Genomic DNA, 25,182 nt, shown 5'->3' with positions numbered 1-25,182 from the left:
AGATGGGCCCATGGGGCAGGAACCTATCTCCTCTTTCTGTAGTGTGAGGCAGTAATTCACCCCCTGGACTCCCCCAATCCGTCTCCTTAGAGATAGCAGGAAGGCCAAAACATGTTTTATTTAAAAAAAAAAAAACATTTTTTCTTTTTGACACTTCAAGGGGTCTTAAAATTCCAAATCAAATATCTAAATGATCTTTGGGATGTGTCTGTCTGCACGTGTGTGTCATCCTGATATAGGGTTCCTGTGGCTGCCTGCCCAATGTGGATGGAACCCTGTGTGATACATGTAAACCGCTCTACTGGAACCTAGCAACAGAGAACCCCAGCGGCTGTATAGGTGGGTGACCTGAATATGATCTTACTCGACTAATGTATCTCTGCAGCTATACTGTCCTGCTCCACTCATAACAGATACTCATTTTAAAATGAAGCCTTCATGACATCCTGATGTACACTGAACAGAAATATAAACGGAACGTGTTTCATGAGGTGAAATGAAAGATCCCAGATATGTTCCATACGCACAAAAAGCTTCCTTCTCTACAATTTTATGCACAAAAAGCTTCCTTCTCTACAATTTTATGCACAAATTTGTTTACATCCTTTGCCAAGATAATCCATCCACCTGACAGGTGTGGCATATAAAGAAGCTGATTAAACAGCATGATCACTACATAGGTGCAACTTGTGCTGGTGACAATATAAGGCCACTTTAAAATGTGCAGTTTTGTCACACAATGCCACAGTTTTGAGGAAGTGTGCAATTGGCAGGCATATTGCAGGGATGTCCACCAGAGCTGTTGCCAGAGAATTGAATGTTGATTTCCTTACCATAAACCGCTTCCAAAGTCATTTTAGAGAATTTAATGTTGATTTCCTTACTATAAACCGCTTCCAACGTCATTTCAGAGAATTTAGCCGTACGTCCATCCGGCTGCACAACCGCAGACCTGTCACGCCCTGACCATAGAGAGCCTTTTTATTCTCTATTTAGGTTAGGTCGAGGTGTGACTAGGGTGGGTAATCTAGGTTGTTTTATTTCTATGTTGGCCTGGACAGAGATGGCCGCCTCACTTCGCGTTCCTAGGAAACTATGCAGTTTTTTGTTTTTTTTACGTGTTATTTCTTACATTAGTACCCCAGGTCATCTTAGGTTTCAGCGTCAACTCACCATCAGTACGACCAAGAATATGTTCCGCGACGCAGATCCTGTGTTCTGCCTATCAAACAGGACAACGGAATGGATCACATGCAGCGACCCAAAAAACGACTCAGAAAAAGAGGGAAACGAGGCGGTCTTCTGGTCAGACTCCGGAGACGGGCACACCGTGCACCACTCCCTGGCATTCTTCTTGCCAATGTCCAGTCTCTTGACAACAAGGTTGATGAAATCCGAGCAAGGGTAGCATTCCAGAGGGACATCAGAGACTGTAACGTTCTTTGCTTCACGGAAACATGGCTCACTGGAGAGACGCAATCAGAGGCGGTGCAGCCAACGGGTTTCTCCACGCATCGCGCCGACAGAAACAAACATCTTTCTGGTAAGAAGAGGGGCGGGGGCGTATGCCTTATGGCTAACGAGACATGGTGTGATGAAAGAAACATACATGAACTCAAATCCTTCTGTTCACCTGATTTAGAATTCCTCACAGTCAAATGTAGACCGCATTATCTACCAAGAGAATTCTCTTCGATTATAATTACAGCGTATATATCCCCCCCCAAGCAGACACATCGATGGCTCTGAACAAACTTTATTTAACTCTTTGCAAACTGGAAACCATTTATCTGGAGGCTGCATTCATTGTAGCTGGGGATTTTAACAAAAATAATCTGAAAACAAGACTCCCTAAATTTTATCAGCATATCGATTGCGCAACCAGGGGTGGAAAAACCTTGGATCATTGTTACTCTAACTTCCGCGATGCATATAAGGCCCTGCCCCGCCCCCTTTCGGAAAAGCTGACCATGACTCCATTTTGTTGATCCCTGCCTACAGACAGAAACTAAAACAAGAGGCTCCCACGCTGAGGTCTGTCCAACGCTGGTCCGACCAAGCTGACTCCACACTCCAAGACTGCTTCTATCACGTGGACTGGGATATGTTTCGTATTGCGTCAGATAACAATATTGACGAATACGCTGATTCGGTGTGCGAGTTCATTAGAACATGCGTTGAAGATGTCGTTCCCATAGCAACGATTAAAACATTCCCTAACCAGAAACCGTGGATTGATGGCAGCATTCGCGTTAAACTGAAAGCGCGAACCACTGCTTTTAATCAGGGCAAGGTGTCTGGTAACATGACCGAATACAAACAGTGCAGCTATTCCCTCCGCAAGGCTATCAAACAAGCTAAGCGTCAGTACAGAGACAAAGTAGAATCTCAAGTCAACGGCTCAGACACAAGAGGCATGTGGCAGGGTCTACAGTCAATCACGGACTACAAGAAGAAACCCAGCCCAGTCACGGACCAGGATGTCTTGCTCCCAGGCAGACTAAATCACTTTTTTGCCCGCTATAGGACAATACAGTGCCACTGACACGGCCTGCAACGAAAACATGCGGTCTCTCCTTCACTGCAGCCGAGGTGAGTAAGACATTTAAACGTGTTAACCCTCGCAAGGCTGCAGGCCCAGGCGGCATCCCCAGCCGCGCCCTCAGAGCATGCGCAGACCAGCTGGCCGGTGTGTTTACGGACATATTCAATCAATCCCTATACCAGTCTGCTGTTCCCACATGCTTCAAGAGGGCCACCATTGTTCCGGTTCCCAAGAAAGCTAAGGTAACTGAGCTAAACGACTACCGCCCGTAGCACTCACTTCCGTCATCATGAAGTGCTTTGAGAGACTAGTCAAGGACCATATCACCTCCACCCTACCTGACACCCTAGACCCACTCCAATTTGCTTACCGCCAAATAGGTCCACAGACGATGCAATCTCAACCACACTGCACACTGCCCTAACCCATCTGGACAAGAGGAATACCTATGTGAGAATGCTGTTCATCGACTACAGCTCGGCATTCAACACCATAGTACCCTCCAAGCTCGTCATCAAGCTCGAGACCCTGGGTCTCGACCCCGCCCTGTGCAACTGGGTACTGGACTTCCTGACAGGCCGCCCCCAGGTGGTGAGGGTAGGCAACAACATCTCCTCCCAGCTGATCCTCAACACTGGGGCCCCACAAGGGTGCGTTCTGAGCCCTCTCCTGTACTCCCTGTTGACCCACGACTGCGTGGCCACGCACGCCTCCAACTCAATCATCAAGTTTGCGGACGACACAACAGTGGTAGGCTTGATTACCAACAACGACGAGATGGCCTACAGGGAGGAGGTGAGGGCCCTCGGAGTGTGGTGTCAGGAAAATAACCTCACACTCAACGTCAACAAAATGAAGGAGATGATTGTGGACTTCAGGAAACAGCAGAGGGAACACCCCCCTATCCACATCGATGGAACAGTAGTGGAGAGGGTAGCAATTTTTAAGTTCCTCGGCATACACATCACAGACAAACTGAATTGGTCCACTCACACAGACAGCATCGTGAAGAAGGCGCAGCAGCGCCTCTTCAACCTCAGGAGGCTGAAGAAATTTGGCTTGTTACCAAAAGCACTCACAAACTTCTACAGATGCACAATCGAGAGCATCCTGGCGGGCTGTATCACCGCCTGGTACGGCAACTGCTCCGCCCTCAACCGTAAGGCTCTCCAGAGGGTAGTGAGGTCTGCACAACGCATCACCGGGGGCAAACTACCTGCCCTCCAGGACACCTACACCACCCGATGTTACAGGAAGGCCATAAAGATCATCAAGGACATCAACCACCTGAGCCATTGCCTGATCACCCCGCTATCATCCAGAAGGTGAGGTCAGTACAGGTGCATCAAAGCTGGGACCGAGAGACTGAAAAACAGCTTCTATCTCAAGGCCATCAGACTGTTAAACAGCCACCACTAACATTGAGTGGCTGCTGCCAACACACTGACACTGACACTGACTCAACTCCAGCCACTTTAATAATGGGAATTGATGGGAAATGATGTAAATATATCACTAGCCACTTTAAACAATGCTACCTTATATAATGTTACTTACCCTACATTATTCATCTCATATGCATACGTATATACTGTACTCTATATCATTGACTGCATCCTTATGTAATACATGTATCACTAGCCACTTTAATTATGCCACTTTGTTTACATACTCATCTCATATGTATATACTGTACTCGATACCATCTACTGTATCTTGCCTATGCTGCTCTGTACCATCACTCATTCATATATCATTATGTACATATTCTTTATCCCCTTACACTGTGTATAAGACAGTAGTTTTGGAATTGTTAGTTAGATTACTTGTTGGTTATTACTGCATTGTCGGAACTAGAAGCACAAGCATTTCGCTACACTCGCATTAACATCTGCTAACCATGTGTATGTGACAAATAAAATTTGATTTGATTTGGTATGGTTCCCAATCAGAACTAGCTGTTTATCGTTGTCTCTGATTGGGAATCATATTTAGGCAGCCATTTCCCCACTGTGTATTGTGGGATCTTGTTTTTGTGTTGTTGCCTGTGAGCACTCCAGAACGTCACGTTTCATTTATTCTTTATTGTTTTTGTACGGTTCACTTCAAATAAAATATGTCGAACCGATTTCACACTGCGCTTTGGTCTGAATGTGATTACGATGATCGTAACAAGACCACATGTAACCACGCCAGCCCAGGACTACCTCATCCGACTTCGAAACCAGCGGTATCAAATGAAACCAGCCTTCCGGACAGCTGGTGAAGCTGTGGGTTTGCAAAACATAAGAATTCCTGCACAAACTGTCTCAGGGATGCTCATCTGCGTGCTCGTCATCCTCACCAGGGTCTTAACCTGACTGCAGTTTGGCGTCGTCACTGACTTCAGTAGGGGAATGCTCACCTTTGATGGCCACTGGCACGTTGGAGAAGAGTGCTCTTCATGGATTAATCTGGTTTCAACTGTACCAGGCAGTTGGCAAGCAGTTTTCTGATGTCATTGTTGTGAACGAAGTGCCCCATGGTGGCGGTGGGATTATGATTTGGGCAGGCATACAGTTCATTCGGAAAGTGTCCAGCCTTATTCTAAAATTGATTAAATATCAAATGTTCCTCATCAATCTACACACAGTGCCCCATAATGGCAAAGCGAAAACAGTTTTTTAGAATGTTTACAAATGTATTAACACTAAAAAACCTTATTTACATAAGTATTTAGACCCTTTGCTCTGAGCTCAGGTGCATCCTGTTTCCATTGATCATCCTTGAAATGTTTCTACGACAGGATTGGAGACCACATGTGGTAAGTTCTATTGATTGGACATGATTTGGAAAAGCACACCCCTGTGCATGTCAGAGCAAAAAGCAAGCCATGAGGTCGAAGGAATTGTCCGTAGAGCTCCGAGACAGGATTGTATCGAGACACAGATCAAGGAAGCATACCAAAATATTTCTGCAGCATTGAAGGTCCCCAAGAACACAGTGGCCTCCATCATTATTAAATGGAAGAAGTTTGGAACCACCTAGATTCTTCCAAGAGCTGGCCGCCCGGCCAAACTGAGCAACCGGGGAGGTGACCAAGAACCTAATGGTCATTCTGACAGAGCTCCAGAGTTCCTCTGTGGAGATGGGAGAACCTTGTAGAAGACCAACCATCTCTACAGCACTCCACCAATTAGGTGGAGTGGCCAGATGGAAGCCATTCCTCAGTAAAATGCACATGACATCCCACTTGGAGTTTACCAAAAGGCACCTAAAGGACTCTCAGGCCATGAGAAACAAGATTCTCTGGTCTGATGAAGCCAAGATTGAACACTTTGGCTTGAAGCGTCACGTCTGGATTAAAACCTGGCACCATCCCTACGGTGAAGCATGGTGGTGGCACCATCATGCTGTGGGGACTAGTCAGGATCGAGGGAATGATAAACAGAGAAAAGTAGAGAGATCCTTGATGAAAAACTGCTCCAGAGCACTCAGGACCTCAGACTGGGGCGAAGGTTCAGCTTTCAACAGGACCCTGAGCACACAGCCAAGACAACGCAGGAGTGGCTTCAGGACAAGTGTCTGAATGTCCTTGAGCCGCCCAGCCAGAGCCCAGACTTGAACCCGATCGAACATCTCTGGAGAGACCTTAAAATAGTTGTGCGCTCCCCATCCAACCCGACAGAGCTTGAGAGGATCTACAGAGAAGAATGGGAGAAACTTCCCCAAATACAGGTGTGCCAAACATGTAGCGTCATACCCAAGTAGACTCGAGGCTGTAATCACTGCCAAAGGGGCTTCAACAAGGTACTGAGTAAAGGGTCTGAATATTTGTGTAAATGTGATGTTTTTGTTTTATTTCCTTTCACATTTTATTTTACTTTATCTCTTTGGTGTTTAACTAACAGCAGTCATTTGAACTGTGTTTCAGGAGGTAAAAGCTCAAGGTTTTAAATGAATATCTTTGTGAAAGTCCAAGAATGACCTTACAGTGGAATTGTAGCACATACAATACCAGTCAAAGGTTTAGACACCTACTCATTCAAGGGTTTTTAATTTTTTTTTATTATTTCTACATTGTAGAATAATAGTGAAGACATCAAAACTATGAAATAACACATATTGAATCATGTAGTAACCAAAAAAGTATTAAACAAATCAAAATATATTTGAGATTCTTCAAAGTAGCCAACCTTTGCCTTGATGACAGCTTTGCACACTCTTGACATTCTCTCAACCATTCTCTCAACCATTGACATTCTCTCAATTCTCTCAATCTCTTCATGAGGTAGTCACCTGCATTGCATTTAAATTAACAGGTGTGCCTTGTTAGAAGTTAATTTGTGGAATTTCTGTCCTTAATGCATTTGTGTCAACCAGTTGTGTTGTGATAAGGTAGGGGTGGTATACAGAAGATAGCCCTATTTTGTAAAATACCAAGTCCGTGTTATGGCAAGAACAGCTCAAATAAGCAAAGGGAAACAACAGCCCATCAATACTAAGTCATGAAGGCCTGTCAGTCCACAAAATGCCAAGACATTTGAAAGTTTCTTCAAGTGCAGTCGCAAAAACCATCAAGCACTATGATGAAACTGGTTCTCATGAGGACCGCCACAGGAAAGGAAGACCCAGAGTAACCTCTGCTACAGAGGATAAGTTCATCAGAAATTGGAGCCAAAATAAATGCTTCAGAGTTCAAGTAACAGACACATCTCAACATCAACTGTTCAGAGGAGACTGCATGAATCAGGCATTCATGTTCGATTTGCTGTAAAGAAACCACTACTAAAGGACACCAATAAGAAGAAGAGACTTGATGGGCCTAGAAACATGAGCAATGGGCATTAGACTGGTGGAAATCTGTCCTTTGGTCTGATTTGTCCAAATTTGAGATTTTTGGTTCCAACCGCCGTGTATTTGGGATGTGGACTAGGTGAACGGATGTGATGGTGTGGGGGTGCGTTGCTGGTGGCACTGTCAGTGATTTAAACTCAGCAAAAAAAGAAACGTCCTCACTGTCAACTGCGATTATTTTCAGCAAACTTAACATGCCAAAATATTTGTATGAACATAACAAGATTCAACAACTGAGACATAAACTGAAAAAGTTCCACAGACATCTAACTAACAGAAATTGAATAATGTGTCCCCTGAACAAAGGGGAGGTCAAAATCAAAAGTAACAGTCAGTATCTGGTGTGGCCACAAACTGTATTAAGTACTGCAGTGCATCTCCCCATGGACTGCACCAGATTTACCAGTTCTTGAGATGTTACCCCACACTTCCACCAAGGCACCTGTAAGTTCCCGGACATTTCTGGGAGGAATGGCCCTCACCCTCCCATCCCGCTCCAGATTACAGGCCTCAGTGTAGCTCATTCCTTCAACGATAAATGCGAATCTGACCATCACCCCTGGTGAAACAAAACCACGACTCGTCAGTGAAGAGCACTTTTTGCCAATCCTGTCTGGTCCAGGCGACGTTGTTGCCGCTGATGTCTGGTGAGGACCTGCCTTACAACAGGCCTACAGCCCTCAGTCCAGCTTCTCTCAACCTATTGTGGACAGTCTGAGCACTAATGGAGTGATTGTGCGTTCCTGGTGTAACTTGAGCAGTTGTTGCCACCCTGTACCTGTCCCGCAGGTGTAATGTTCAGATGTACCGATCCTGTGCTGGTGTTGTTACACGTGGTCTGCCACTGCTAGGACGATCAGGTGTCCGTCATGTCTCCCTGTAGTGTTGTCTTAGGCGTCTCACAGTACGGACATTGCAATTTAATGCCCTGGCCACATCTGCAGTCCTCATGCCTCCTTGCAGCATGCCTAAGGCACGTTCACGCAGATGAGCAGAGACCCTGGGCATCTTTCTTTTGGTGTTTTTCAGAGTCAGTAGAAAGGCCTCTTTTAGTCTCCTAAGTGTTCATAACTGTGACCTTAATTTCTTTCCATCTCTAAGCTGTTAGTGTCTTAATGACCGTTCAACAGGTTCATGATCATTAATTGTTTATGGTTCATTGAACAAGCATGGGAAACAGTGTTTAAACCCTTTACAATGAAGATCTGTGAAGTTATTTGGATTTTTACGAATTATCTTTGAAAGACAGGGTCCTGAAAGGGGGACTTTTCTTTTATTGCTGAGTTTATTTAGAATTTAAGGGACTCTTAACCAGCATGGCTACCACAGCATTCTGCAGCGATACGCCATCCCATATGGTTTGTGCTTAGTGGGACTATCATTTGTTTTTCAACAGGACAATTGCCCAGCACACCTCCAGGCTGTGTAAGGGCTATTTGACCAAGGAGAGTAATGGAGTGCTGCAGCCAATGACCTGGCCTCAACCCAATTGAGATGGTTTAGGATGAGTTGGACCGCAGAGTGAACGAAAAGCAGCCAACAAGTGCTCAGCATATGCGGGAACTCCTTCAAAACTGTTGGAAAAGCATTCCAGGTGAAGCTGGTTGAGAGAACGCCAAGAGTGTGCAAAGCTGTCATCAAGGCAAAGGGTGGCTACTTTGAAGAATCTCAAATACAACATATATAACTTTTTTTGGTTACTACATGATTCCATATATGTTATTTCAATATTTTGATGTTCACTATGATTCTACAATGTAGAAAATAGTACAAATAAAGAAAAACCATTGAATGAGTAGTTGTGTCCAAACTTTTGACTGGTACTATATGTGGGTTATTGTGGAGAGAACTCTGCCCCCCCATCCTCATAATTCTACCATGTACAGAACTGCCTCTCCTCAACCAGCCAGTGAGTACAGTGTAGAAATAGCCCCAGCCTTTGTCCAGATACCTGTCTAAAGTTACAGTTCTGCAAGAATGTTATCACCACTGCTTTACCTGCCTGCTGCCAGGAGATACAGTATATGGATGGAGGGACGTTAGAAATAAGATATTTTAATATTTAGGAATTCCTCAGGTTTTACTGTGGCCGGATGAATACTGAGGATTGTTCTCTGACGGTTGACAGGGTTAGGAGAGTAAGAGAGCAGTGGTCTTTTGTGGATATTTGCAGCTCAGAAGATTTACATTTGTTGTTGCTGCTGTTTTTCACCCATGAAAGTGGTGGAATCCTGTAAATAGAGTCTTGTTCCCTATACCCTACAGTACCCTACAGTACCCTACAGTGCCCTACCTCTTCATTCCCCCCCTCTGTTTCTCTCTCTCTGTTTCTCACTCTTTTAATCTTCCCTTTTACCGTGTTTGTTATTCTATCACCTCTCTGCTTATTCTCTGTTGTATTGTCATTGCATCACTGAATAATGTGTGACTCATTTGTTTCAAGTTGTACCTATAGAGCAGACTTTTCTCACGTTATACTTCCTATCTCTCTCCCAGAGTGTCACTGTGATGTCAAAGGGACCCTGAGTGGGGTAGGAGAGTGTCAACAGGTGAGTCTGTCTACCTCTGTCTGCTCATACTCTACTGCCATATGTCCAGCACACCAGTACTAACTGATTTATACACCATTTTACCATAAATCGCTTAATGTTTAACTAAGGGGTCCATTTGTTTTGGATATTTCCCTTTAAACCATGGCATTGTTGAAGGCCTTTCTATAACGCACTGTATATATGCACGGTATAATTCAGTGGCTATTGTTTGAGCTGCTTTTGAAAGCAACGTCGAATTGAAAACATTATTGGCATTGTTGAATTCGATTTTCATAATGGCAAACAAGTCTGTTGTTTGGTTACCAGTGAAATAACTGTAGCTATCTAGTAAACTTGCTAGCTACTTCAGTGGATGTTGAACACATTTCTACCAGCAAATGTGTTAAATTACAGCCATGGTATAAAAGGGATAATCAATTCAGGGCTCTGTGCGTTCTCTGGAAAATAATGCAACTAGCGCAGAATTCATTATTTTCCATAGAAGGCATAGTCCCTCGTTGATTATCCCTGAATTTTTACACTACTAAATCACAATTTACTTTGCAACGTTCACCTCTCACAAGCAGTTCCCCATTAACCTCAGCATTGTCTACTATTGTAGAAAAGTGGGCAGTGTTTCTGCAAGCCCAACGTGTGCAGCCATACCTGTGACACATGCAAGGAGGGCTACTACCTGCTGCAGAAGAGGAACTATTTTGGCTGTCAAGGTGAGTCACCTACCATGAAGCAGACTGTGTATTTATAGAAAGCCAATCTTCTTTTTATCTTATCAGTTTGTCTAACGTGTGGGGAAGTAGCTTAATCAACCATAGAATGTGTAACAAAGGTGTGTCTTTGTCTCACAAAGACTGTCTCACTTGACCGAACATGTTGTGTGAGTAATAGATCAATGATTAACATGTAAGGTAGTGAACTACCTCGAGTCAGGAGTTGACTTTATGATCTGTTATGGTTGTTTTAATCAGAATGACCTCATTGACCTGCTGCCTCTCTCTGATAGGCTGCCAGTGTGATGTGGGTGGGGCCATCAGCAGAGGGTGTGACGAGATGTCTGGACAGTGCCAGTGTCGGAAGAACATAGTGGGCCGCACCTGCAATGAGTAAGGACTGACTGAAACTAAACACACGATGACAGGATTTATTGCTTCTCAAGTTATCACGTAAATTAAAAAAAAAATTCTTCCATTGAAACCCTTGGGTGGGCCGCTTAGCATTTTTTCAGTGTCTAGTTCTGAGTGACGAACCAAAATTTCTGTTTTGGGGTTTTTAAACAACTAATTGACCAACATTGGTTAAATTATTTGAATTCCATTATTTTTTTTCTATGAGGGCAATGCACAATCTCTCTAAAGATAAATCAGATCAAGCCCAAACTGTGTGTGTAACATCTGCTTCCAACTCATACTCTCAAACACGTAGATCCCTTGAACGCAGCTCACTCGCCAGATTCCAATCATCTGAATTCTGATCACCTGTTCACACACCTGTATGTCATTATCACACACTATTTAGTTCAGTTCTTTGTACCCCATCATTGTGAGGTATTGTTTGTTTTGTGACACGCTTCTATTCTGAGCTCTGTTTTTCACATCATGTAATCCTTCCGTGTATGATAGTGTTTGCCTGCCTCACTAACGATGCCTTTTGCCTATTCCCTGCCTGTACTTTAGCCTATCAGATTTCCTGTTATCAACCTATTGCCCGATCTCCCAGACGACGTTACTAGCCTTTTCCCTGCCTATACGGTTGCCTTTTTGGACCCACTGTGTATGCCCTTCTGACTGCCCCTGGACCCAGCTACCTGCCTCCTCCTGTGGCCCTTTACAAATAAACACCTGCTGCGCACTACGCTTGGAAACCAGCTCGCTGTCTCCCATTGTGTTCATTACAGTGTGATGAAGTACAGAGTTGTAGTTTCCAACAGGCCAATATACACATACACAAAAGTATGTGGACACCCCTTCAAATGAGTGGATTCGGCTATTTCAGCCACACCCGTTGCTGACAGGTGTATAAAATCTCCATGGTCAAACATTGGCAGTAGAATGGTCTTACTGAAGAGCTCCGTGACTTTCAACATGGCACTTTCACAGGATGCCACCTTTCCAACAGGTCAGTTCGTCAAATTTCTGCCCTGCTAGAGCTGCGCTGGTCGACTGTAAGTGCTGTTATTGGGAAGTGAAACGTCTAGGAGCAACAGCGGCTCAGCCGTGAAGCGCGTAGCATGTAGAAATGGTCTGTCCTTGTTTGCAACACTCACTACCGAGTTCCAAACTGCCTCTGGAAACGTCAGCACAAGAACTGTTCCTCGGGAGCTTTTTGAAATGGGTTTCCAGAGGCAGATTATCATGCGCAATGCCAAGCGTCGGCTAGTGTTGTAAAGCCCGCGTCATTGGACTCTGGAGCAGTGGAAACGCGTTCTCTGGAGTGATGAATTACGCTTCACCACCTGGAAGTCCCGGCGGACGAATCTGGGTTTGGCGGATGCCAGGAGAATGCTACCTGCCCCAATTCATAGTGCCAACTGTACATTTTGGTGGAGGAGGAATAATTGTCTGGGGCTGTTTTTCATGGTTCAGACTCATTAGTTCCAGTGAAGGGAAATCTTAATGCTACAGCATACAATGACATTCTGGATGGTTCTGTTCTTCCAACTTTGTGGCAACAATTTGGGGAAGGGCCCTGACCTCAACCCCACCTAACACCTTTGGGATTAATTGGAATGCTGACTGCAAGCCAGGCCTAATTGCCCAACATCAATGCCCGACCTCACTACTGCTCTTGTGGTTGGTTGGAAGCATATTTCCACAGAAATCTAGTGAACATCTAGTGAAAAGCCTTCCCAGAAGAGTGGAGATTGTTGCTATAACAAACCAACCAAATTAAAGCCCATGATTTTGGAATGAGATATTTGACGAGCAGGTGTTCAAATACTTTTGGTCATGTAGTTTAGCAGAGAAAGCGTGGTAATTAACTACAATGACCATAATCCATTGCATGCCTACTTGTCTGGTCTGAGACGAAGAGAAGAGAGGGATAGAGAGCAGTTGCTTCGTGAGCTATCTCTATCTGAAAATAAATCATCTAAGTGATTGATAGTTGGTATTCAGCAGTCATAAAAATATGCCTTATTTACTTTGAAGAACTACTAAAATAGTGATTTTGCCAGACAGCATAGGCAGCAGCTCTATGGAGATGACTTGGAATGAAATAATCAAGTCATCAAATAGTCTTAACACAATTGTAATACACACAACAACTGAAATATTATGTTGAAGGAAAGCAATGTGATTAAATGGTGGTTAGTAAGTGATAAGCAGTAATGGTCAGTCACTAGCATCATGGGACTGTCATTCATTCTTTATTGTTACAGCACTCAACCCACATAATGCATAGAGCATTTAACGTAAAAAATATATATATATATCGAAGTCGAACACCGTAATTAATTATTAATAATCAAACCAAAACCGAACCAACCTCAAAAAGCACTATTTGCTCAGCAGTCAGAAGTTTCCATCCACCTGTCAGAATAATAGTAGAGAGAATGATTTATTTCAGCTTTTATTTCTTTCATCACATTCCCAGTGGGTCAGAAGTTTACATACACTCAATTAGTATTTGGTAGCATTGCCTATAAATTGTTTAACTTTGGTCAAACGTTTCGGGTAACCTTCACAAGCTTTCCACAATAAGTTGGGTGAATTTTGGCCCATTCCTCCTGACAGAGCTGGTGTAACTGAGTCAGGTTTGTAGGCCTCCTTGCTCGCACACACTTTTTCAGTTCTGCCCACAAATTTCCTATAGGATTGAGGTCAGGGCTTTGCGATGGCCACCCCAATACCTTGATTTTGTTGTCCTTAAGCCATTTTGCCACAACTTTGGAAGTGTGCTTGGGGTCATTGTCCATTTAGAAGACCCATTTGTGACCAAGCTTTAACTTCCTGACTCAGGTCTTGAGATGCTTCAATATATCCACATCATTTTCCTGCCGCATGATGCCATCTATTTTGTGAAGTGCACCAGTCCCTCCTGCAGCAAAGCAACCCCAAGTACACAGCTCCATGGCAGAGTATGTAGAATCACATGAAATGTGCTTTAAAACTGCAAAAATATATCTCAGCTCCATGGAGCATTTGTACATTTGAAGGACATTTGTTTAAAAATGTTAAAATGTTGCTACACCGCCAAGATGGGGGCCTCAAAAATGTTCTCTGAAATTCAGCCACACCGATGAGCTGACCATGCTCTGGCCAAGCCCACCACCTAAGGCTCTTCTTGATCCTGAAAGAAACCTGGATTTGGAGCAAATGTTGTTACATACTGATGAATGGCAAGAAACAAACTGAAAAAGTCATCTTCACATAATAGGATAAATGCATTATAAATCAAGACTGCCATGATTATGTTCCAAACATATGAAACATAGTTTAAGTGTTTTGTTTTTCCTCTTTCCCTCCTTCTTGCTCCTCCTGTCTGACAATACCAGGCCAGCACCGAACTACTACTTCCCCAGCCTGCACCACCTGAGGTATGAGGTGGAGGATGGCATCACCCCTAACGCCAGGTCTGTGCGCTTTGGCTACGACCCCAAGGAGTTCCCGGAATTCAGTTGGAGAGGATACGCCATCATGTCCCCAGCACAGGTAAGACACATGTTGATCTTGATAAAAGGACCTCCAGTCTGTGCTTGCCTGACCTGCCTGTCATTTCAATGATTTAGTAGTGGCTTTTTCCTTTTTGCTTTAAACCTCATTTCTGCTGTACGTTCTCTGTGGAAGTGCTCCTACAAGCATTTCTTATGATGGATATTCTTGGTGGTTCCTTGCAGGTTAGAACCTGTCGAATGTGTTGGGTCTGGCGGTCGTGGATGGTAGTTGGGTTTTGTGGTGAATGTTGTGGTGGCTGTGTTTTTCTTTTGAGTGTGTTGGTGAGAATGTTGGTTGTAGCTTTCTGGAAAGAAGCAGGCCATTCTCCCAGTCAGTCTTAACCCTTGGTGTGTCTGAAATGGCACCCTATTCTCTATTTAGTGCATTACTTTTCACCAGGCTCTGGTCAAAAGGAGTGCACTATATAGGGAATAGGGTGCCATGAATTCAGACTCCACCCCTGTTTCTCCTCAGCCAGAGGTGATCCTATCGCTAGCTGTGGGTTTCCCCGGCCCCTTCCACATAGTGTTTCGCTACATCACCACTACCCCCCTCAGGCCCACACAGGGATGGCGGCACAGGGGGCTAGTCCGAGCCAGGATCTTGGTGGTGGACGAGTCTGGTTTTCACTCTTGCTGTGACTGTAAGTGATGGGTGTTTCCCCTTTGCTGCCCAGCTAGCTCTGCTATAAACTGGTCTTAGATCTGTTTGTGCTGTCTTACTACTCCTGTGGTCATGGGACCAGGCTAGCTCTGCTCTGCTCTCCTCTGTTGATCATATTAGCTTACTGCTTGCACTTCTTCTCCTCTAACTCTTTCTATATCTCCAGCTGTCTACCAGCATGGCCTTCTATTCTACTAACAGTAGAGAGTAACACCCACCCCCTCCCCCCGACCATCACCACCACCATCCTGCACCCCCTCCATAAGTCTGTTTAACTCCTGTCCCTGCAGAGTGAAGTGAGAGTAACAGTGCATGTGGACAAGGCAAGGCGATCCTTGTTCCGACTTGTCCTGCGGTACGCTAACCCCAGCAGCCAGGACAGTGTGACTGGTAGTGTAACGGCTACCTATATTCGAGGTGGCCAAGGTAAGGCTGCCTCTCTAACTCCTGCTTCACACAAGTCATATTAATCTCCTAACAATCGAACACAAACAGTTTTATCTCCCATACACCCTCAAAAACACAGATACTGTACATAGATAAGCCTACTGTATAGGCTGTTAAAGGGTTTGAGCTTTCATCGAAGTCTTTCGTTGATCCTTGCTTTTTTGTTTGGCAATGCATTACTACCCTGAAATGGCATGGAGTGCCTCGACACACCCTTGATATTCAGTGTACCTTGAACTACATAAAAACATGTCAACATGTGTGCTGTTAGCTGTGGCGTCTTGTGTTGCTGTGTTTAGCTGCATTCAGCTGTATCCTGACTGACTGATTGATTGTATCCTGCAGGGTCAGGTCAGAGTAAGGAAGTAGTGTTTCCTCCTAGCTCCTCCCCTGCCTACCTCACAGTCCCTGGCGATGGCTTCGCTGAGCTCTTCTCTCTGACCCCTGGGAAATGGATCATACGCATCCGGGCAGAGGGGCTTCTACTGGTGAGACCAGAATCTGTAATAACATATACAGACGAGAAAATAAGGATGCAAAAAGGTAGAGGGATAGATCATATATCTGTTATTTTCTCTCTCTGCTCTTCACCCCCCTCCCAGGATTACGTGGTGCTGCTGCCAAGTGATTACTACGAGGCTCCCGTCCTCCAGGAGAAGATCACCCAGCCCTGCACGTACACATCCACCGCCAACAGAGACGCAAAGTAATCCCTGTGTTCCCCCAATCCTCTTTACCATGCCATACTATTCTGTCATGTGAATGTTGGCTCCAGACAGTGTGCCTGTTGAATGTATGGACGCATGGGGAGTGAGTAGCTCCGTTTTGTACTGACAAAACTGTGGTTATATGTAGAAGCCAGACAACAGAGTTTAAATTAAGCTTCTAAAATCGACAGATCAATATATCCCCAAGCAACTGGGAGAGAGTGAGTGGTCAGTTATGTACAACCGTGAACCAATCAGTTGGTAACGCAACGCAGCGACACAAACCCAACAAGCCATGTCTTCCTCAGAGGGAAAGACAAGGAGCAACTTGGAGACGGAAACGAGAGTAATGAACAGCTAAGGATATCCAGGAAAACATGGCTAAAATGCTCTCAATGCCACCAAAACAAACCAACTGTTACAATCTGTTGTTAAGAAAGTAGATTTGTTCTGAAAGAATGTGAAGTCTATCGTGTCAGACATGCATGAACGATCAAGACAACAACATTTGCCTTCTGGGAACAGGGTTGCACACTTTAGAATATGAACTGGACCAGCAGAAAATAGAATGAGATGAAACATGAGAATATTGTCCTTACCAGAAGAAGGAAAAAGGAGACCTTTCAGCTCATGGTCAAACGGATATCAGAGGAGCTTGGCGTGGATATATCACCAGAGAATCTGGAACGATGCCGTCGGATCGGCGTGAAACAGAAGAATGTTAAATACCGTTGTGTGTTAATTCTCAAGTTGTGGAACTATAAGATCAAAATCAACATTCTGCAGGCACAGGGGAAATCAAAATCCACTGTCAGTCCATTGGATTCGTCCAGGACCTGTCCTTTAAGCTGAGAAAAAACTTGCAAGCAATTCATTCCGATCAGACATTCAATGGCAGAAAAAGGAATCAAGTCTCAACTCTGCTTCCCAGAAGTGCTATGGGTATGGAAAGGAACATGAAAGATGGAATTCACAAGCGCAGATGAAACCCTTTCCAGTTTAAGAAGAGCTCACTGCTCTTCTTCAAAGTGTGAAACGAAGTGTGAAAAAGCGATAAACACACTAGGTTACATACAATGATATCTAAGACCAGCTTATCAAAGTAATGATAGAAGTAGCCGATGCCAATGAGCGACATGGAAAGACAATACAAAAGAGGAATTATAAACGGGGTGGTTTGAGTCCTGAATGCTGATTGGCTGACAGCCGTGGTATATCAGACCGTATACCACGGGTATGACAAAACATTAATTTTTTACTGCTCTAATTACGTAGGTAAACAGTTTCAAGTAGCAATAAGGAACCTCAAGGGTTTGTGATACAGTATATGGCCAATATACCACGGCTAAGGGCTGCCTCCAGGCACTTCGCATTGCATCATGCATAACAGCACTTAGCCGTGGTATATTAAACATATCACCCCCCCCCATACACACACACACACACACACTCTCAGTGGACCCACTTTCCCCAAGTAGACCCCTATCAGCCACTATACGTTAATTTAATTTACAAGGTAATACAAACTGACCACAGTACTTAAGTGGCATTTTTCGTCCAATTACATAATCCAGTCTTTTGGTACATTAGGAGAGGAGTTGGAGCTTAAAAGCACTAAAAAGGCACCTCAAAGTACGAAGAAGTACTTTGCTTTATGTTTTTTTGTGTGTTCTGTCTATTCAGACCACATGCTCACATGCTCTATATGCATGTAGGCATCTATGTATATGTATATAATAACTATGTATTCATACCATGACTCCCATTTCATGGAATGCCCAACGCCCTCAAATGACATGTCTGCTAAAATATTTAATCTTTGATTCTATAAAGACCAATAAAATCCAACTTACTTTACTTGGAATGTGCACAGGAGGGGGGATCATATGGTTCTGGAACAGCAGATGTGGTCTTCCTTCAAGAGTTACATTAAAAATAACAAAAGGAGAAATGTAATATTTCTGCTGCCAATGACTGGAACGAACTGCAAAAATCACTAAAGCTGGAGACTCTTATCTCCCTCACTAGCTTTAAACACCAGCTGTCAGAGCAGCTCACAAATCCCTGCACCTGTACATAGCCTATCTGTAAATAGCCCATCCAACTACCTCATCCCCATACTGTATTTATTTATTTATCTTGTTACTTTGCACCCCAGTATCTCTACTTGCACATTCATCTTCTGCACATTCTACCATTCCAGTGTTTAATTGCTATATTTTAATTACCTCGCCACCATGGCCCTATTTATTGCCTTTACCTCCCTTATCCTTCCTCATTTGCACCTGCTGTATATAGACTTTTTCTACTGTATTATTGATTGTATGTTTGTTTACTCCATGTGTAACTCTGTGTTGTTGTATGTGTCGAACTGCTTTGCTTTATCTTGGCCAGGTCGCAGTTGCAATCTTGTTCTCAACTAGCCTACCTGGTTAAATAAAGGTGAAATAAAACAAATATTTAAAGAGGAGCTAGGCTGGAGAGGCCTATGCTGCCACCTACTGTAGTAACAGCAGAGGTATAGGCATCCTGATGAATAAGAACACCACATTTTTCCTTATATCCGAGCACACCTTACATGGTGACAAATACACATATCACACCAGGGGCAAATCTGGTGTTTTTAGATGGAATTGAAGCTATATCCAGACAGGAACTATTATCCAGACAGGAACTATTATTTTAGCAGGCGACCTATATCATATATTCTATAAGATTGACAGACGGCGTAATAAAAAAGGCAAATACATTTTTATCTCAGTAAATAATTAACTGGACACCTGGAGACTGACATTCCCAACTACAAAAGTTCTCTAAGTAAGAAAAGCTATTCAATCATTTTTATTTCCAAAAATGCACTCAAATTTACTGGGTTCAAAAATCCCTAAAATAGTGAGTGATATAGGATCTTTCTCCGTTATCATGCTTAATTACATCAATCGCAAATACACTTAGCGACAGAGTATGGAGAATGAACAGAGTAAATCTTCAAGACCCGAAATGTATTAAATACGTAAATATATATATTTTTAAACCTTTACCATTACAAATGTAGACATGGAGAAAAGCCAGTTCCGGATTATAATTTGGAATGATTTTAAGGTTTACATTGGGGGAATGATAATCTCATGCTCTACAAAAGTTAAATCTGAGTTATACATTTTTATTAAATTAATAAGTATCTTAGAACTAGCCCATTAAAACAATCTTTACAAAGTAAAGACAAAAATAAAATGTCTGAACAAGCAGGTAGATAATGACAAATAAACCTGGTAAAAATCTCGCAGCCCTCACAAAACGAATACACACCAAACCAGTTATAATCTTAGAAGATAAAGATACAGATGTGTTAATTATAAACAACAACGTGATTAATGACAATTTTAAAAGCTTCTTAGAAAATCTATATAAAATCAGACTTAAACAGCAGGGTCACCCCAAAATAATTATTAGACACTGTATTTTGTACAAAAACATTCACACAGAGAAAAGCACCAGGAATGGATGGCTTTCCCATAGAATTCTATTTAATATTTTTGTACAAAATAGCGCTCCCATTTACACAAATGACAACACACGTCACTCAATTCAGTGCCTCCTAGTTTAATGTATCAAAGAGTTCTCAGTTATGTTAAAATCAGATACATCTGGAGTCTCCTGCTGATTACAGACCCATAAGTTTAATAAAGTGTGACAATAACATTTTAACAAAGCTCATAAGCAATAGAATGGCAAACATTTTACCGGACTTGATACATATTCATCATACAGGGTTTATTAAAAACATACACTTACTGTCACGTTCGTTGAATTGACCTAACCAAAATAATAAAGAAAACAAAGAATACTAAGGCCAGGGCGTGCCACTTACAAATAAACACAAGAACGGGTTTCAGTTTAATAGGATACGCATAAAAACAAGATATAGATTGATCAATAATGGCTGATGCTGAAAAGGCTTTCGACTGTCTTGAATGGCCTTTTCTATTCAAAACTTTGGAAATGTTTAACTTTCCATCTGAAATAGTACATTTTAATAAAAATATTATATAAATGTCCTAAAGCATAAATATACACAAATAATACATTATCGGATGAAATTGCTTTAGAAAGGGGCACAAGACCGAGATGTCCTCTCTCCCCTCCTGTTTGTACTGGCAATTGAACCACTAGACAGGACCCACAGGTAACAGGTATCAGTATTGGTAAACATGAATATAAACTAAACTTATTTGCAGACAATCTTCTGATATACCTGACCAATATTGAAAAGTCAATGCCCCCCCTGCTAAAAATATTTTCAGAATACTCTAAAATCTCAGGATATAAAATTTATGTGGGAAAAAATGAAATAATGGCAATAGGCTAAATAAAAATAACTCAATAAACTACAGCAATCCTTTAAGTGGACTACAACAAATATCAATTACTTAGGATGTTTAAAAAGTGACAACAAATATATAAAGATAACTTTATCCCATTTCTCAACAATATGAAACCAGACCTTATTAAATGGAACAATCTTCCCATAAATCTAACGGGTAGACTAAACTTCTTCAGGATGGCATGGCTCCCAAAGTTTATATTCTTATTCTTGGAAATACCAATTAACCCACCAAAGAAGTTCTTTAAAAAAATATACTCTGTCATAACAGACTTCATATGGGCAAATGAAACTCAGAATAAAAAGGAAAGTTTTACATGTCCCTAAATCTGAGGCTGGTTTTAACCTTCTAGATTTGGAATTGTATTAAGCTTTTACTTGCGACATATAAATGCACTAAAGAGGAACTATGGGTACATATTGAAGATGCACATGCTCATCCCCACAATCTTTTCATGAGTCTATTTTCCAAGGATAAAGCTAAGAACATTAACAACTTCCTAGTTAAGTACAATATAACATTATGGAAGAAAGTGAAACAGATTCTACAAGAACCAACATCCCTCCCTAAAAACACAACCTTGTGGAACAATCCTTGGATAGCTATTCAGAATTCACCCATAAATTGGTCCACGTGGAAAACGTAGAACCCGTAAATTACTTGGTAATAGGAAATATGTTTGTTTCCATGACAGCATTAAAAAGCCATTTTGCACTGACCAATGTAGATATTTTCAAATACATGCAACTTTATGCAAGTTTATCACAAAATGTAGATTTTAAATATTTTCAGCCTCAGAGCAACCTTGAGAAGCCTATTTGAGTCAGAAAAGTGCTGGAGATGGGGGTGTGAGCATATCACTGTGAGCAGGGGTGATGTAGTTGATGTTTGAGTTATGTTGTTGTTTGTATGTTTTGTATTGTTAATACATTTTTTTATAAAATCTTACAAAAAACATGTTGTACTGTACATGCTGTAGACGGAGTGATGTTGTCTTTGTCTCCTCTGTGTTTTAAATGCATGCCATCCCCAGACTATTAACCACTCTTGTGTCTCCCTCCCTTGGTCCAGCTGTCTGCTGTATAAGCATGTGGCGATGGACAGGTTGAGCTCTGTGCTGGGCTCTCAGGGCCAGTTTTCCAGCCGGAGGAGACGCAGGAGCAGACAGGCTCGTGTCCGCCGGCCCACCCCAGACCACCCTGACATGGCCTCTCTCACCGGGAGACAGGTGGGTCTAGGTCTGGGGCTTTGCTGATCCACGCTCACACACATGCATGCTTGCACATACGCACACACACAAACACGCTCACAAACATACTTTTTGTTGCTATGATTGGATAGTTTATGGTTAAAAAACATTTTCTAGTTTGACGGTATGTTGACAGTGTGACACTGGGAGAATGTATCTGACCTCCACTATGTCTGTGTGTGTCCTGTAGGCCCAGTTACAGCTGAACCTGCGTGTGTCTCGCCCCGGTCCCTACATCCTGGTCCTGGAGTATGCCAGCGAGGTGGACACGGTCCAGAACGTCAACCTGATCATCACTGGCCAATCAGAGAGCCAGATCCAGGCCAGAGCCAACATCTACAGCTGCCAATTCAGGTTTGTGGGTTTACTGTATGTGAGTGTGTATTCATGTATGCATTATTCATTCCTGTCCTTCTTGAACACAATATATTGTTTATATCGTATGTACTTGAGAGGCAGTTTTGACATGTCATTTGTGTAATAAACCTGTTTTAATGCAGCTCTCCAGCTCTATAATGCCATTGATCATTGAGAGTGTTTACCTAATACAGCTTCCTGTGTCGGAGTGTGGCAGTAGATGGAATAAATCGCATGGCAGTGTTCCAGCTTACCCATAAGGCCGAGCTCCTTCTCCAGACCTCCACAGCCTCACTGTTGCTGGTGAGAATGAACTACACCTCTCATTGCATGACAATAACTTGTGCATCCTCTTCTGCTTTGTCGTCCATTTCTTATTTTGAAGTGTGCATGTTATTTAGTAAGAGGAAGGATACCGTCCCTATAAGCGAGTTTATAAAGTTTATATTAAAATTAAGTATACTTTTATTTCCTGTCACCATATTAACTGTATGTTCCTCTCAGTATAAAGTGTATGCAGTGCCTGCGGAGGAGTTCTCCATGGAGTATGTGGACCCCAAGGTGCTTTGTGTATCTATCCATGGACGCTTCACTGAGGACAGGTAAGCCATTTTACATAATAATACTATGTTTTTCGATTGCCAGATGACTTAGTGACTTCTTCAAACACTCTCTAAAATAGACAGCTGGTGCCTTTGACAGCTAGTCATCAGCAGCAATTACCAAACGTGGCAGTAAAGGTAGTGTTTTATATTTTACAGGCAGTCGGCTGTTGTGCAACCAGTACCCCTGTCTCTGGGGGTGGGTACTAGCTGTTGTATTGTAGATGCTTATCTTCCACACCTGTTTTCCAGGTGTGATTCCATGCATTCCTCATGCAGGGCACAGAGTCTCCTACCTGAAGCTGTCTGATCTATGGGCCAACCTCTCACTTTCCCCTCTCCCTCTCCTAACCCCTCTCCTACAGTATGTATGGACTGTAACCTCTCCCTCTCCTACCCCCCCCTCCCTCTCCTAACCCCTCTCCCTCTCCTAACCCCTCTCCTACAGTATGTATGGACTGTACCCTCTCCCTCTCCCACCCCCCCTCCCTCTCCTAACCCCTCTCCCTCTCCTAACCCCTCTCCCTCTCCTAACCCCTCTCCCTCTCCTAACCCCTCTCCCTCTCCTATCCCCTCTCCCTCTCCTAACCCCTCTTCCTCTCTTAACCCCTCCCCTCTCCTATCCCCTAACCCCTCTCCCAAACCCTCTCCCTCTCCTAATCCCTTTCCTAACCCCTCTCCCGCTCCTATCCACTCTCCCCTCTCCTAGGCCCTCTCCCCACACACCTCTGTTCTCCACAAAGCACAACTGTGCTTGATTAAGCTTGCCTGGTGCAATGGAACCAATGGAATAGTCCCAAAAGTGCACATCTGCACTTTTGGAACGAGTGTATGAAATAAAGCAAATCATATTTGAACCCAGGTCTGACAGCCAGGGACCACGCCAAGATTTACTACCATGTTTGCTCCTGATGACTAGCTGTCAACAGCAACAGTTTTGTTATTGTACAGCTGTTTTTTTCTGTCTGTTTTACTCCACTTTACCCACTGACTGTAAATTGACTGCCTGCCTGGCTCCACTATTGTTGAAGGCAATTAGCAAGTTCATATTTGATTGAAAATAGTGAAGGGGGGTCTATTGTCAAGACACTTGAAATAACTAATTTCTTTGATGGTGATGGTTTATGCACATTACAGAAGGCCTTTACTTTCATGGTGCTCTGCTGTTTCCACTAAAACAAATACGGAGGGACGGCATTAAAAGATCCGGCCTGAGAAAACAAAAAGCTTGCCATGTGTTGGTGATAAGAGCAAAGATAAGGACTTAAAACTGAGAAAAGAAAGAGTGAGCGTTTGACTAAAAGGGATGTTTTGTCAGATTGTGAAAGGAGTCAGGCTCCAGTATTAGACTTCAGTAAGAGGAACAAAGAAAAAGGGAGAGGTAACCTTTTACTGCAGTGCACCAAATCAGGGTCATACAGAGTGTTTCTTGGTACATTAGTCTTAAACAAATCTACTTTGAAACAAAAGTATTCTCCTCATACATACGTTTATGGGCTTAAAAAAAGAAGGCAGCTGTACCATGTCAGATATATAGTTGAAATGTATTCAATTTTGAGTTTGCATTCCAATATTACACTTTATATATACTGAACAAAAAATATAAACGCAACATTTAAAGTGTTGGTCCCATGTTTCATGAGCTGAAATAAAAAATCCCAGAAATGTTCCTAATGCACAAAAAGCACATTTCTCCTTTGCCAAGATAATCCATATCAAGAAGCTGATTAAACAGCTGTACCTTGTGTTCGGGACAATAAAAGGCCACTCTAACATGTGCAGTTTTGTCACACAACACAATGCCACAGTTTTGAGGAAGTGTGCAATTGGCATGCATATTGCAGGGATGTCCACCAGATCTGTTGACAGAGAATTTAATGTTAATTTCTTTACCATAAGCCGCTTCCAACGTCATTTTAGAGAATTTGGCAGTACGTCCAACTGGCTGCATTTGCATGCTTGTCATCCTCACCAGGGTCTTAAAGTGTTGAGTGAGTGTGCAATTGGCATGCTGACTGCAGGAATGTCCACCAGAGTGGTTGCCAGAGAATTTAATGTTAATTTCCTCTACCATAAGCCGCCTCCAAAGTTGTTTTAGAGAATTTTCCAGTACGTCCAACCGGCCTCACAACCGGAGACCATGCCAGCCCTGGACCACCACATCCGGCTTCTTCACCTGTGGGATCGTCT

The 25,182-nt window shown here is 43.0% G+C and overlaps 1 protein-coding gene across 5 annotated transcripts in view; it reads left to right on the top strand.

The window, feature by feature from the left end:
- The window catches only part of LOC118402028 (laminin subunit alpha-3-like), a 112,146-nt gene that overhangs the window by 53,947 nt on the left and 33,017 nt on the right, over nt 1-25,182 (top strand). For 3 of the 5 annotated variants that reach the window (XM_052476887.1, XM_052476886.1, XM_052476889.1), the window contains 12 exons: nt 240-339; nt 9,878-9,930; nt 10,535-10,640; nt 10,934-11,033; nt 14,423-14,579; nt 15,057-15,225; nt 16,038-16,180; nt 16,295-16,398; nt 21,856-22,012; nt 22,224-22,387; nt 22,585-22,693; nt 22,895-22,992. In XM_052476887.1, the coding sequence (XP_052332847.1) occupies nt 240-339; nt 9,878-9,930; nt 10,535-10,640; nt 10,934-11,033; nt 14,423-14,579; nt 15,057-15,225; nt 16,038-16,180; nt 16,295-16,398; nt 21,856-22,012; nt 22,224-22,387; nt 22,585-22,693; nt 22,895-22,992 (1,460 nt within the window). Of the gene's footprint in view, nt 1-239; nt 340-9,877; nt 9,931-10,534; nt 10,641-10,933; nt 11,034-14,422; nt 14,580-15,056; nt 15,226-15,535; nt 15,672-16,037; nt 16,181-16,294; nt 16,399-21,855; nt 22,013-22,223; nt 22,388-22,584; nt 22,694-22,894; nt 22,993-25,182 lie in introns of all 5 variants that reach the window. The other 2 variants (XM_035799846.2, XM_052476888.1) reach the window with 1 other exon arrangement.

Source organism: Oncorhynchus keta, chromosome 23, assembly GCF_023373465.1.
Source record: "Oncorhynchus keta strain PuntledgeMale-10-30-2019 chromosome 23, Oket_V2, whole genome shotgun sequence".
Lineage (NCBI taxonomy): Eukaryota > Metazoa > Chordata > Actinopteri > Salmoniformes > Salmonidae > Oncorhynchus > Oncorhynchus keta.
Note: the sequence above shows the minus strand (reverse complement) of the source record. Positions and strands in the feature narration are given on the sequence as shown.